This window comes from Oncorhynchus mykiss, chromosome 17, assembly GCF_013265735.2.
Source record: "Oncorhynchus mykiss isolate Arlee chromosome 17, USDA_OmykA_1.1, whole genome shotgun sequence".
NCBI lineage: Eukaryota > Metazoa > Chordata > Actinopteri > Salmoniformes > Salmonidae > Oncorhynchus > Oncorhynchus mykiss.
This window is the reverse complement of record NC_048581.1, coordinates 25962700-25977948: the sequence shown is the minus strand read 5'-3', so window position 1 is coordinate 25977948 and position 15249 is coordinate 25962700. Positions and strand designations below refer to the sequence as shown.

At 44.7% G+C, this 15249-nt stretch overlaps 1 protein-coding gene across 6 annotated transcripts; it reads right to left on the bottom strand.

The window, feature by feature from the left end:
* Positions 1-57: 57 nt before the first annotated feature.
* Positions 58-15096, bottom strand: LOC110493547 (mitochondrial glycine transporter B). Of its 6 annotated transcripts, XM_021567892.2 has the most exons (9): positions 14645-15096; positions 14341-14448; positions 12809-12900; positions 10016-10140; positions 7967-8051; positions 5737-5919; positions 4420-4588; positions 3801-3964; positions 58-3568 (listed from the first exon to the last, which is right to left on the bottom strand). In XM_021567892.2, exons 3-9 carry the CDS (start codon positions 12860-12862, stop codon positions 3446-3448), a joined length of 903 nt encoding a protein of 300 aa, XP_021423567.2. In that variant the 5' UTR covers positions 12863-12900; positions 14341-14448; positions 14645-15096; the 3' UTR covers positions 58-3445. The 6 variants fall into 6 exon arrangements, with proteins under 6 accessions (XP_021423567.2, XP_036805379.1, XP_036805378.1 ...); XM_036949484.1 differs by lacking the exon at positions 12809-12900 and having other exon boundaries at positions 14645-15093; XM_036949483.1 differs by lacking the exon at positions 12809-12900 and having other exon boundaries at positions 14341-14469; positions 14650-15093.
* Between the last annotated feature and the right edge of the window lie 153 nt (positions 15097-15249).

Sequence of the window (15249 nt, the reverse complement as noted above, 5' to 3'; positions counted from 1 at the left end):
ATGATGAACCAATGTTGAAGTTAATCTAGGCAAAGATTGAATCAAATAAACACCAGGAATTGTACAAAAATGGGGGGAATTTTATTCACTTAAAAACAAAACAGGCACAGCATCGGTCTGAGCAAACTCACACACACAGACAAAATATTGACAATAATAACAGACAATATACAGTGTAAAGTCACAATATCAAGGACAATAGTGATAGCGATGATAATCGCCAAGGTAAGAATGTTATGGCAAAAAACAACTTGGTGTAACGACAACACAAACACACAGACAAGGGCTGAAGAGCTACCAATTCTCAAGAAATGTCAATCACCCCAGTCCTTTTACCAGCCGCTGCAAAGGGGCTTGAATGAATGAATAAATATGCGTTGAATTCTAAAGTGCAGTCACTGACTGGCATTGAGCTAGGGTTAACTCAGTGTTTCCCCTCTCAATGACTCAAACTACTCAGCGGCCAGTTTATTAGGTCCGTTCACAAAAATGGTTTCACTCCTACAGACAGTGAGTCACGTGGCCGTGGCTTGCTATAAAAAGCAGGCAGACAGGCATCAACGCATTTAGTTACCAGTCGATTGAACGTTAGAATGAGAAAAATGAGTAACCTACGCAACTTTGAGTGTGGTATGATCGTTGCTGCCAGGCGCGCCGGTTCCAGTATCTCGGAAACGGTCGGCCTCCTGGGTTTTTCACTCACGACAGTGTCTAGGGTTTACGGAGAATGGTGCGACAAACAAAAAACATCCAGTAAGCGGCCGTCCTGTGGGTGAAAACAGCTTGTTGATGAGAGGTCGAAGGAGAATGGCAAGAATTGTGCAAGCTAACAGGAGGGACACCAACAGGCAAATAATGGCGGGGAACGGCATTTCGAGATGCGCAACTCATCTATCCTAGTCTAGGATGGCCTATTGCAACAGACAACCACACCGGGGTCCGGTCCTATAAGTTATAAACAAGCGCTTCCAGTGGACACGTGATCTCCAACACTGGACAACTGAGGAGTGGAAAAACATTGCCTGGTCAGACGATTCCAGGTTCCTGTTGCTTCATACTGATGGCAGAGTCAGGATTTGGCATAAACAACAGGAGTCCATTGCCCCATCCAGGCTGGTGGCGGTGGTGTCACGGTGTGGGTAAAGTTTTCCTGGCGCACGTTTGGTCCCTTGATAGCAATTGAGCAATGTTTCCACGCCCCAAATAATTCAGGTTGTTCTGGAAGCAAAGGGGGTTCGACCCGGTACTAGATGGATGTACCTAATAAACTGGCCACAGTGTATATTGAAGCTGTTTTGTCCTTTTCATTTGTGTGTGTAAAACCCCAAAACAGTTGGCAAACAGTGATTGTAGTGATGGTACTGGATTTAAATCAGTTTCTCTCAGCCATCTCTGGTCCTCAAAGCTTCAGGCTCTATAGACTGAGTATTCCAAACATTAAGAACACCCTCCTAATACTGAGTAGAGCTCACTTAGTGTATATTTTGAATCTGTAACAATACTTTTAAATATAACACATCTCTTTAAAACTGACATGTTCAAAAAATAATACCCATGACATGGCACACTGGACACTGTGGGTTAAAAAATATACACGTGTATGGGCTTCCAAAAATGAACTACTCAAAATGCTGAATACATAGGCCTATTCATTTACAAAACTAATAAGAGACCATCCAGGACCATGGCTGTGCATCACTGATATGGATTCCTATATTTAGCTGGGTAGTGTACATTAGTGCACACCGTAGCAAAATGTTTTGCATTGAAAAACAAAAACATTTTACATGTCATTTAGGACAAGATGAGCTAGTCCCTCCGGTTTGCTTTCTTTTTGTGACTACTGAATCTGGCCCATGTAATACAGTGATGCTGAAGCTGCATGTTCATGATCGTGATGTTGACTATTGTCTCACAATGCTACAGCACAATGGGGGCCAGAGTTGCATTGTCTGGGTTCCAATGGCATTGACTAGAGCCAATTATCCATCTATGACTCTGGGATTGACTATCATTACTGGTTAGATAAAGCACATCCGGTCTACAACACTGCAACCAGAATGGAATGCACTAGAAATGAGATCCCAGTTGAATTGGGTATAGAGAACACCTGCTGTACACTATTTTAATATGGCTAAGTATGCCAATGCCAAGTTGCTAGTAGCTAATTGTGCAGTTGCGGTATAGAAAATATCAGCCTCGTCTTTTTCGACAATGCACAGCAATATTGTCTTGATTGTCCAAGCTAGTAAGAAATATTTTAGTCAGTCAATAAATATCTTATTTCCTTCAGTCAGTCGACAGGTCACAATAATCACTGTGCTGTTATAATGTATTCTGCCAGTCATTTGTAAATATGTTGCGTGGTTATGGCACTGGGTAGCTTTGTCCAGTCCACTACACTTTTAGCCAGCAGATAACCTCTTGCTGAGCTAATTCAATCAAAGCTGCTGTTTCGTCTTGGGAGTGTTAGAGACACCTAGATGTTAGTCCCAGTCATTCATAGTCATAGACAGTGGTAGTGGGTGACAGTCGGCGACAGTCTCTGTCACTGGAGTGGTATCCAGAGCTAAACCACAGTGGTCATAGTCTGAGGGTCTGCCCAATAGAAATATAATTATATAATTCTCTATGGTCTCCCCAGTCTGAGAGGGTCTCCCCAATATAAATAGATAATTATCTATGGTCTCCCCAGTCTGAGGTTCTCCCCCATAGAAATATATCATTATCTATGGTCTCCCAAGTCTGAGAGGGTCTCCCCCATAGAAATATAATTAGATCATTCTCTATAGTCTCCCCAGGCTGAGGTTCTCCCCAATATAAATAGATCATTCTCTATAGTCTCCCCAGTCTGAGGTTCTCCCCCATAGAAATAGATCATTATCTATGGTCTCCCCAGTCAGAGGTTCTCCCCCATAGAAATAGATCATTCTCTATGGTCTCCCCAGTCTGAGAGGGTCTCCCTAATATAAATAGATCATTCTCTATAGTCTCCCCAGTCTGAGGTTCTCCCCCATAGAAATAGATCATTCTCTATGGTCTCCCCAGTCGGAGAGGGTCTCCCCCATATAAATATATTAAATACATCCCTATGGTCTACCCCATAGAAATAGATAGTTCTCTATGGTCTCCCCAGTCAGAGAGGGATCAGTTCAGTTCTCAGAAAAAGGGGATGTCATTTAAGGTCAGGGTTGACAATGTAAGGACATACATCAAACATTCACAATAACTCTCATAAACATCAACATGTAAAACACACACTCTTCCATGCCACAGACACCCACCTCTTTCTTTCCCAAGCTAGTTGCAGTGATAAACAGTCCCTACACCTCCTCTCTCCCTCCTCCTTCACTCCTTCTCATCCTCCTCTCTTTCTTCTACTTCATACTGCTGCTTTGTATAAAAGCATATTCCTCCTTTATCAGTTCCTCCCTGTCTCCTCTCCTCAGGACTTGAGTCCCATGCGGGCCATCAGCTGTTCGTAGACGGTCCAGGCCATGGCTGCCATCAGAGTCCTCCTCAGAGAGCGTGGCACAGCCCCACGGAAGAAACCCCTCAGACCATGCTCCTGAAGGAGAGAGAAGAGTTCACTGTTCAGTTGGTAAAAACAATAGTGTGCGCAAGAAGAGATGTTCAGTCGCTTTTGGAGGAACATTTATGTTCAATAAGAAGTGCTCCATAGTGATATCTCATGTATTAAAATACCCTCAGAATAGGAACAATTGGAAGACCAAGAATGGTACCTTACACATAGGAAATTAATCATGTAGTGTATATTTTCATTAAGATTCAGGCCTCACCGTATAGATGTAGCGAATGGCGTCCTTGGTGGTCCAGTGGGCGGGGCTGACCTGGATGTGAGTCTTGACCACGTCAGCTGGCTGGGTGACCACAGAGGCTAGGACTCCGGCCATCACCCCACAGCCAAAGTTCCCTAATGGGGCATAGGGTGACGAGCTCACCTCTGAGAGAAGAGACCGCACAGAGAATGGTCAGACCTACACGGGCACTAACAGAAAATACAGCGTCAGGCAACCTAGTGGTTAGAGTGTTGGACTAGTAACCGAAAGGTTGCAACATCGAATCCCTGAGCTGATTAGGTAAAAATCTGTCGTTCTGCTCCTGAACAGGCGGTTAACCCACTGTTCCTTGGCCGTCATTGTAAATAAGAATTTGTTCTTAACTGACTTGCCTATTTAAAAAAGGTAAAATAAACATGTCATTATTCTGGATTACTTGGAATTCACATGCAAGCAATACCCCACATGGCGTTTAATAGCTGTTTACACTAACAGACGCCAATGTAAAGAAATCCTGCTGAAGTAACACACTTGACTATTCAGTGTGTCGGTGTGACATTTTGTAGTCTCTCACTCGCCCTCTTCCCCTCCTCTCACATAGAGAGTGTGTTTCTCTTACCCGGTGGCAGGGACCTCTTGGCCTGGCTGTAGAACATGACATAGATGCCAGAGAAGGGGGCGTCTCGGAGCAGTGTGGCCGTCAGCCCGGAGAACAGAGCCCTGGGTCCCTCCGTCTCACACACGCTCTTCAGAGCTCCCAGGACGCTCACGTAGTTGTACCGTCCGCTCTGCGCAACGCACACAGTAATACAACACATTATACACTACAACCACAGTAGATCACGTAGTTATACCGTCCACTCTGGAATACCTACAGATTACCAAGAGGGTTGGGGTCGGTTCCATTTCAATTGACTAAATTGAAATGGAATTGACCCCAACTCTGAATACAGCGAAGGACGGCTCATAGTAATGACCGGAATGGAGACAATGGAATGGTATCATGGTTTTCATCTGTTTGATACCTTCCCATTCACTCCATTCCGGCCATTATTATGAGCCGTCCTCCCCTCAGCAGCCTCCACTGATTGAAAACTAACTCAATACACAACATTACACACAACTACTAGCAACATTTAAACACTAAACCAGATAGATATCCACCACCTCTGGAAACCAACGGAGCCCCATTAATAAACAGATGACACGTAGTCATACAGATGAAAAAACTAGCAGGTGACATAGTTACATTAAACATTTGTAGTCGTGACAGATCCTCTACGCACAGCTAGATGCTCAGTCCTTATAAAACCAACACAACAGAATTTATTCAAATGCAGATAGAAGCGTTTAATTCCCAAGGCAATCAGCTCTCATCAGATAACCTTCTCTCTCTCCACGCTCTCTCGCCTCTCTTTTCCCTTCATCTTCTCCTTCTCTCTCTGCGGTGGCAGGCTGCTAATTCTACCATCATCTTCTCTCTAATTCTACCTTCCAGCTCCAGCCCAGACACCAGAAATATCCCAGCCTATCTGCTAGTGCTTGTTCTATGTTATTACTGAACCACCAACTCCTCCCCTTCCTCCTTTGTTTACTTCCTGACTTCATTCTCCCTTTTCTTTACACACATTCTGATTCTGAACCATTCCTCATCTTAATTCATACATCCTTCCAACCCTTCTTCTATCCATTCATGCTTATCTTCCTCCTAATCAATCCTAAACATACATGGCTGTAGCAACCCTCACCTCATCCTTGCTCCTCTCCCTCCACCTCCTTCTCTCCATCCTACACCATTGCCTCAAAGTATTTTTCCATCCTGATATAGTTGTAACAACCTCTCGCCCACTCAACCATGCCTTAATCCCAGCTCCTTTCCCTCTCCATCTTTTATTTTAGTCCATCCCCATTCACAACACCGAGAAGAAGCTCTCACCTCGAAGCGTGTCTTGATGACGGTGACAGGCAGCATGCAGACCCCAGCCACGGCCCTGGCCCCGGCCCCCAGCAGCACAGCCTCCCCAGCGTTAGGGGCCCGGCCCTCCTGGAAGTAGTGCTGCTTCAGTGAGTAGAAGGTAGAGAAGTAGATCCCTACGCCTGGGATACAGCGCACAAAAGACTGGAGAGAGATAGAGTATGAGGACAGAGATAGAGGGGAGAGAGAGAGTGCGAGGACAGAGAGAGAGTGCGAGGACAGAGAGAGAGAGTGCGAGGACAGAGAGAGAGGTGAGAGAGGGAGAGAGAGAGAGGAGGGCGAGATAGAAAGTCCAAGATTTAGATTGTAGCTGAATTCTTCTTTAAGGTAGAAACTATGGTGAAGTGGATAAAGACGGTGGAACTCAGACATGACATCCACTGAGTTTTTAAACGACGGAGCGCGACATGGTTCAACAACAATAAATCAGCACAATCAACTTTTTGGGGGTTTCAAATTGCTGCCGTCTTGGAGCTAGAATTGTTATCATCATGTATATTGTGCTAATGAGAACACGATAAAAGAGTCAAGGAGAGCCATGTACAATTCGGGGAAATGCGCAAACGAGGCATTTGTGATAAGTACAGTTGAAGTCGGAAGTTTACATACACCTTAGCCAAAACTTAGCCAAAACTCACAATTCCTGACATTTAATCGCAGTAATAATTCCGTCTTAGGTCAGTTAGGATCACCACTTTATTTTAAGAATGTGAAATGTTAGAATAATAGGAGAGAATTATTTATTTAAGCTTTTATTTCTTTCATCACATTCCCAGTGGGTCAGAAGTTTACATACAATTAGTATTTGGTAGCATTGCCTTGAAATTGTTTAACCTGGGTCAAAGGTTTCGGGTAACCTTCCACAAGCTTCCCACAATAAAATGGGAAGACCCATTTGCGACCAAGCTTTAACTTGAGATGTTGCTTCAATATATACACTTAATTTTCCTCCCTCATGATGCCATCTATTTTGTGAAGTGCACCAGTCCCTCCTGCAGCAAAGCACCCCCACAATATGATTCTGCCACCCCCGTGCTTCACGGTTTTGATGGTGTTCTTCGGCTTGCAAGCCTCCCCCTTTTTTCCTCCAAACATAACAATGGTCATGGCCAAACAGTTCTATTTTTGTTTCATCAGACCAGAGGACATTTCTCCAAAAAGTACAATCTTTGTCCCTATGTGCAGTTGCAAACCGTAGTCTGGCTTTTTTATGGTGGTTTTGGAGCAGTGGCTTCTTCCTTGCTGAGCGGCCTTTCAGGTTATGTCGATATAGGACTCGTTTTACTGTGGATATAGATACTTTTGTACCTGTTTCCTCCAGCATCTTCACAAGGTCCTTTGCTGTTGTTCTGGGATTGATTAGCACTTTTCGCACCAAAGTATGCTCATCTCTAGGAGACAGAACGCGTCTCCTTCCTGAGCGGTATGACGGCTGCGTGGTCCCATGGTGTTTATACTTGCGTACTATTGTTTGTACAGATGAACGGGGTACCTTCAGGCATTTGGAAATTGCTCCCAAGGACGAACCAGACTTGTGGAGGTCTACAATTTGTTTTCTGAGGTCTTGGCTGATTTCTTTTGATTTTCCCATGATGTTGAGCAAAGAGGCACAGAGTTTGAAGGTAGGCCTTGAAATACATGCACATATACACCTCCATTTGATTCAAATTACGTAAATTAGCCTATCAGAAGCTTCTAAAGCCATTACATAATTTTTTGGAATTTTCCAAGCTGCTTAATGGCACAGTCAACTTAGTGTATGTAAACCTCTGACCCACCGGAATTGTGATAAGTGAAATAATCTGTCTGTAAACAATTGTTGAAAATATTACATCTGTCCTAACCAACTTGCCAAAACTATAGTTTGTTAACAAGACATTTGTGGAGTGGTTGAAAAACGAGTTCTAATGACTACAACCTAAGTGTATGTAAACTTCTGACATCAACTGTACATGGGGCCGCCATCTTTATGCATCTCTGCTATTGTTCACACAAAAGAAAACAGTTGTAAAAAAAAAAAAAAAGTTCAGTCGTTTTTGGAGAGTGACGTGAAGAAGGTCTGGTTCTTAGAAAATGATTCACTAACCAAAGTGATACAGTAAGTCAGACTTTGATCACAGACTGTGTTAAAACAGGGAAAGTAAACCACAAGATGAACAGGGAAGCCAGACTGCTTCGATTAGACTCTCACCGGTGACACTCCCTTCCACAGGCCCAGGAAGCTCTCTGTCCGAATGACCTGGATAAGCACCGTCATCATCCCCACCTTAGGAGCTCTGAGACAGGAGATAAATAAATGGTTACACACACACACACACACACCCATTAAGCTTAGAGACTGGATACTTGAAAATAAGCGAAAGTCTAAAAAGACACCTGTAGATATGTTCCCAACACGTCTTCGGGGGTCAATTCTAGTGAGGAGTTGTTAGCATGGAAGTGTGTCTAATTAGCATATATGGGTCAAATGAGGGGATTCAAACTGTCTGAAAGCTACTGAAGAGGGGTTCTACCCTGCAGTATGTGTATCTCTCAGCGTGTTTGTATCGGTGTTTATGCAAGTATACATGCGCGAGTGTGTGTGCCTGTATGTCTCCGGCTCTTTCTGTGTATGTGTGTCCTAAAGACTAGAGCTGGGATGAGAAACCAAAAATTACCGACACTGACATTCCATATCATACTGAAGAAATTTTGCGAATGCATATATGAAAGCATCACGCTGCCGGAACACAACACTTTCATCTAGGCCGTTTTATTTGAGCCAATCAGAGCCGTGTTCTATCCCAAGCTTCCAACACCTGCTGTTGGCAGTTCTCCCAAGTGATGTTGCGAGTGGCCTTGTTCATTAGCGGGGTCAAATGAACAGAGACAAACAAACTGCCGTCCCAGAAATCCAAGAACAATTGCTACCAAATAAGGACGCTGTGTCGGTTGTTTGGGCCTATTCTGGTTTTCAACCCAGTGACATTGAGCAGAGTGAGGCGATGTGCTTGAACTGTCGCACAACTATAACAACCACTCGAGGTAACACCAACAACTGTTTCCACCCTTTGAAACACAGGCAGGTAATACAGCATGACGAACGCATGGCGAAGAAGAATTAGACAGAGGTCAACAAGTGTCATGACTAGGGCTGTCATGAAAAGTTGTCAGCGGGTGACTGTGATGCAAATAACTGCCTGACTAACGGTAATTGACTGTTAACTAACATAAACGTGTTTAGCCTTTCTGACTACCACACATAGCCTACAAGCCACTGATGCAGACCTTTGGAACATATACATTTTAAGTCAAATAAATCCATTTAATATTATTTTATTTAACCTTTATTTAACTAGGCAAGTCCGTTAAGTACAAATTCTTATTTACAATGACGGCCTAGGAACAGTGGGTTAACTGCCTTGTTCAGGGGCAGAACGACTGGCTTACAGCATTCCGATAAATCCATTGGATATTTTAGGCAGGTCTAAAGAAACATTATGAGGAAGAAAATGTAGCCTATTTCAGAAGAACACAGTGATTTAAAGGGAGAATGAAGGGCTGAGTACCGGACATTAGCAGAAGTTAGCAAGTTTGGTAGGCAATCAGCGGCATCAGAGCGCAGTTTTGGAGCCTCGTTACCGAGACTCAACGGGCATGTGGAATTTGACTGCGGCCATGACTCATAACTAGCGGTGTGGCGGTAATATGGTCACTATAACAGCCTTAGTCATGACAAGAGCAGTGCCCAGGGACAACAACGCAACAAGGAATCGTTTGCATACACAACTTACTATGCAACACACACTAACCGATGGAATGAAATTACAGATGACATAACGTACCACATCGCAAAAGAAGATGGTTCACAATCTGGACAAGAAATACAATGTCATGGCAAAATAGCATCGGAGCTGAAACGGGTGCAGCGCAGTATTTGGCAACAACTGAAATGTGATCCAGTAGGACGGCGAAGCCCTACATGTCATTGACACTGCACAACATCGAAGCTGAAGCTGCGCTGCAGGTGCTTTGTAGACGGTTTAAAATACAGGTCTCTTCCTGTCGCAGTGTTACATCATCTTTTAAATGCTGGATGACCTGGTAACCAAATAACTTAGGATAATATATTATGGCCATTTCTTTGACACAGTGTAAATAGGGTGCAAACGGAGAGTAACTGTGCACCTTGAATCGCAACAAATGTGTCCATTTATGGCGATATGGATTGTTGTCCGTATTGCCGAGCTCCACTACATACCCAGGCTTCATGGTGTTCTGCAGGGTCTGCAGGCGTGTCTTGACCAGGTCCAGAGGCTGGAAGAGCAGCGTGGAGCAGGTACCGCTGAGGGAGCCACACATGAAGGCCTTGAGAGCTGGATGCGCCTGCGGGGGGGGCATGGAGCGAGAGCGAGATGGGAGGAGAGAAGGGGGTGAGAAAAAAAGAGGACGAGGGATAAGCACACGTCCACATGTCGTTTTATGTGTGACTGATGCTACGTACACAGGCATGTAGGAAGGCAATACAGCTTACACCGCACATTCTGCTTGTGAAAACACAAAAGACGCCCTAAAAGGCTACGCACAGTACGGAAACATGTTGATGATGTATGCACAAGTACACGCAGATATAACAACACAACCAGTGGTGATGGAGATGCGTGCAGACAGTCAACACACTAACAAAGGAGCTGTCATGGCGAATCACATGGAGACTGAGCGTTCTCATTATTCACACGTCTGATGGACATACATGGAAGGGGGAGATGTACACAGACAAACACTAAATATAGCTCGAGACGCAGGGATAAATGGGACACACACTGATAAATACCAACACACAGGCGCACGTACATACATACATAAACCATTTCACTGCACACTCCCCTTACTCATCTGGACAAAAGGAATGTATATGTGAGGATGATGTTCATCGACTACAGCTCAGCCTTCAATATCATAGTGCCCTATAAACTCATTACAAAGCTCACGACCCTGGGTCTGAACTCCTGCCTATGCAACTGGGTCCTGGACTTCCTGACGGGCCACCCCCAGGTGGTGAAAGTAAGCAACATTACGTGCTCGACACTGAATCTCAACACTGGGGCCCCACAAGGGTGCGTCCTCAGGCCCCTCCTGTATTCTCTGTATGGCCTCACACAGTTCCAACTCCATCCTCAAGTTTGCTGACAACACAACAGTAGTAGGCCTGGTTACCAACAACGACGAGATGGCCTACAGGGAGGAGGTAGGCACTCTGACGGCATGGTGCCTGGTAAAACAAAGGAGCTGATTGTGGACTTCCGTAGGAACCAGGTCGGACAGCCCCCATCCTCATCAACAGGACCGCGTGGAGACGGTCAAGAACTTCAAATTCCTGTGTAGATGTCTTAGAAAAGCTAAAATGGTCAAATCACACGGACACCGCGGTGAAGGCGGCAGAACAACTTCAGGAGGCTGAAGAAATTAGGCCTCTCTAAGAGGGCCCTCAGTGTTCTACAGGAGCACCATCGAGAGCATACTGTCGGGCTGCATCACAGCCTGGTACGGCAACTCCACTGCCTCTGACCGTAAGGCACTTCAGAGGGTGATACGTGCAGCCAAACGCACCACTGGGTGCACACTGTCTGCCCTCCAGGACATCTACAACACCAGGTGTTGCAGGAAGGCCAAGAAGATCATCATTGACCTCAGCCACGGCCTGTTCTCGCAGCTTCCATCACTCAGATGCAGGCAGTACAGGAGCATCATGGCTAAAACTGGAAGACTGGCCAATAGTTTCTACACCCAGACCATCAGGCTGCTGAATAGCTACCACGTCAGCATCCTACTACCCCCTCCCCCTGGCTACTCCCCCATGGACATTTCCTCCCCACCCCAATGACATTCATCATTGTTGCAGATGTAAATATGTATATTCTTCTTATTATTTCTATTGTTTTATTTCACTTGGTCCCCACACCCCCTCAACAGTCTTTAGTCAGCCTGGTGCTCCCCCTATGTTCACCCCCTCAACAGTCTAAGTGAGCCTGCTGCTCCCCCTGTTCATCCTCCACCCCCTCAACAGTCTTAGTCAGCCTGCTGCTCCCCCTGTTCATCCTCCACCCCCTCAACAGTCTTAGTCAGCCTGCTGCTCCCCCTGTTCATCCTCCACCCCCTCAACAGTCTTAGTCAGCCTGCTGCTCCCCCTGTTCATCCTCCACCCCTCAACAGTCTTAGTCAGCCTGCTGCTCCCCCTGTTCATCCTCCACCCCCTCAACAGTCTTAGTCAGCCTGCTGCTCCCCCTGTTCATCCTCCACCCCCTCAACAGTCTTTAGACAGCCTGCTGTTCCCCCTATGTTCATCCTCCACCCCCTCAACAGTCTTAGTCAGCCTGCTGCTCCCCCTGTTCATCCTCCACCCTCAACAGTCTTAGTCAGCCTGCTGCTCCCCCTGTTCATCCTCCACCCCCTCAACAGTCTTAGTCAGCCTGCTGCTCCCCCTGTTCATCCTCCACCCCCTCAACAGTCTTTAGACAGCCTGCTGTTCCCCCTATGTTCATCCTCCACCCCCTCAACAGTCTTTAGTCAGCCTGCTACTCCCCCTATGTTCATCCTCCACCCCCTCAACAGTCTTAGTCAGCCTGCTACTCCCCCCATGTTCATCCTCCACCCCCTCAACAGTCTTTATTCTGCCTCAATGGACATGTATTTATTCATCACTGCTTCAGTTATGTTTATAGTGCTATTTCTATTGTTTTTTATAACAATTTATTGTTTTATTTCACGTAGTCCTGCAGCAGATGTTCACTGTACCATCCAACTACACCTGCAACCCTGTACATGTGAATTTTAAACACTCAATCTGAAACACATGGACACACAAACATACATACAAACAAAGACATATAGATGCTGACAGGCGGATGATGCCGGGTCTCAAATACTGTAATCATGGTGATTAACAATTACTTTTAAAAGCATGTAGACGCAACTGCACAACAGCATAGCACGAAAACGCATCCACATTGGCACTTGACAGTAACACACACACGACACTGGCTATCCTCCCTACCTTTCCCAGGATGCTTGAGGGTTTGCCTCCTTGAGAATCCTGTTTCTGTTGCATGTCTCCCTCTTTCACCTCTCTCCCTCTCTGTGCTGCTGCTACGAACAGCATATTACAAAATAAGACATCTCCATCTCTCACTTCCCTCTCTCTCGATCTAAAACACAATGGTTTGCTTCTCGATCTAACACACAATGGTTTGCTGCTGCTACCCCTCTTCTCGCCCCCACCCACAGGCTTCTAAATTGGTTTCTCTCTCAATTGCTCGTTGATTCGCACACACACACACACAACAGAACTGCGCTGCTCTCTCCCCTCCCCTCTAAATCGCTTTCTGACAAATTTTGTCTCTATGAAATGTGAGTCATGCAGTGGCTGTGTCTCTGTGTGTGATTTAGACTGTGTGTGTGAGAGAGTGTCTGTGATTTAAACTGTGTGTGTGAGAGAGAGAGAGTCTGTCTCTGTGTGTGTGACACTAAATATGGGTCACTGAGAATTGGATGGTGGTGGGAGACTGGTTATGCAAATGAATGTGTGACTTTCAGCCTGTGTGCACTATACAGTCTTCCCCAGGCCAGGATGACATAACCAATGTAAAATTAGTGTAGTAGAATAGTACAATGTTTGCACAGAAAATACTACTTTCTCCGTCTATGGCAGCCTCCTTTATCCCGACGCCACAGGCTCAGGCCCACAGCACATTATTCTCATCATTACAAAAAAAAGTCCTATTTTTCTAAAGAATGCCATGGCAACAAACAACTATGACCAATAAAGGGCTGCCTATAGAACATTAAACGGTGTTGGGCCTCACCTCCATGCACTTCGGAAGATTTCAACTCCTTACTTCTGGAGAATATAGTCAAATCCTGCTTTTGACCGCAGGTATTCAAACCAAATCTTTGCAGAAAACGAATTTAGCTAACTGTTTGTGCCATCATTCTGTTACCAAACATTGCACCTGCAATGTTCAAGAAAATGTGTTTTAGTAACATTTGTGGAATTTGGTAGAAGTAGTCCTTGTGCAGAGAGTTGTATGGTTTAACTCTGCAGTCATTGGTTTTTATTTGACATACATTTTAAAGCTGCAATATGTAACTTTTGGGTGAAGACCAAATTCACAGAAATTGAGTTATAGATCTGTCATTCTCATTGAAAGACTAATTAGACCTGCTCTATGTGCATATTTCTATGCGTCCTGTTCTTAATTTCGTTTTTTGCGTCTTACTTTTGTACACCAACTACAAACATCTGAAGATATATTTTTGGTAATGGAAAATATATTTCACAGCGGTTTATATGGTTAAAAAAACGATACCCAACACTTTTGTCATATAAACTTAAATTAGGCGAACTATTAGATTTTTAGCAACCAGGAAATGGTGGAGCGTTTTCTGCAGTTTTAATTAAACTGAATCTTCTGAGACTGACTATCACTGTCAGGTTAGTTCGCTTGTATAGTAACAAAGACGAAGATGCCAGACGCCTGTGAACTACAGTGTTCATGTATACATTTGTAGCTAACGTTACTAACTTACCAGTGCCAACTCCATTTTTGATGATGCAGTGGATGAATCCTGAAGGAGCGATTCGAGCGCCTCCTTCCCTTCTCTTGCCGTCTTGTCGCTGTTTGTTTACAGCCCCAACTACAGTGAGGGGGTGAATAGCTATACCAATTACATACGCACGTCAACATAATGATGCAATGTTTTCCAGACTCGCTACAGCTACTGAACTATAAAATGACATCAGGTCAAACTGAATATATTAGTTCACACTGAGCACACCTCTTTAGCTATCGAAAAAGTGGTCAAATGAGATGGACACGGCACGCAAACATACCTTACCTGGCTTTGAAGTTCGCTAGGGATCGATTATTAATTTCAAAGACATTTTGCCGGTAAATCGGTCACTACACCAACTAGCGAACTGTCAGCTGAACCAAAAACTAGAAACTTAGTAAGCGCGGACCTTTGAGTAATACTAGAATTGTGTTTCGCGAAAATACTAATTTTACTCGTTAGGTAGCTAGCAAACTGTCTCACCAAAATTACGCAAGCTAGCCAACGTTAGCTGTACTGACTTTGCAAAAGTAGTTGGCTGGCTTTGTACTAAAACGTTTGACTGCTCACAGCAACCGACGTGTATTCATCTACTAGCTAGGAAAATATAATTCACTAGATTTAAAACGTAGACAGCTATGCAGTTGCTGCCATCCACCTTTTTTAAATATTTTTACTGTCAATGACAATGTTGTTCGGTGTCGGGAAAAGTGAAACCTGCGTAGTGAGAGATCAGCAATTTCCCCCCCACGTCGCCCCAAGCACCTCCTCTCTACCCTGTACCAGTCGGGGCCAACCGGTTTCATCTCGCTTTCCACTGCAAAATATAGTGGGAGGGAAGCATAGGCAATATTTCTAGTTATACTCTGAACCCTCTGGTGGTGT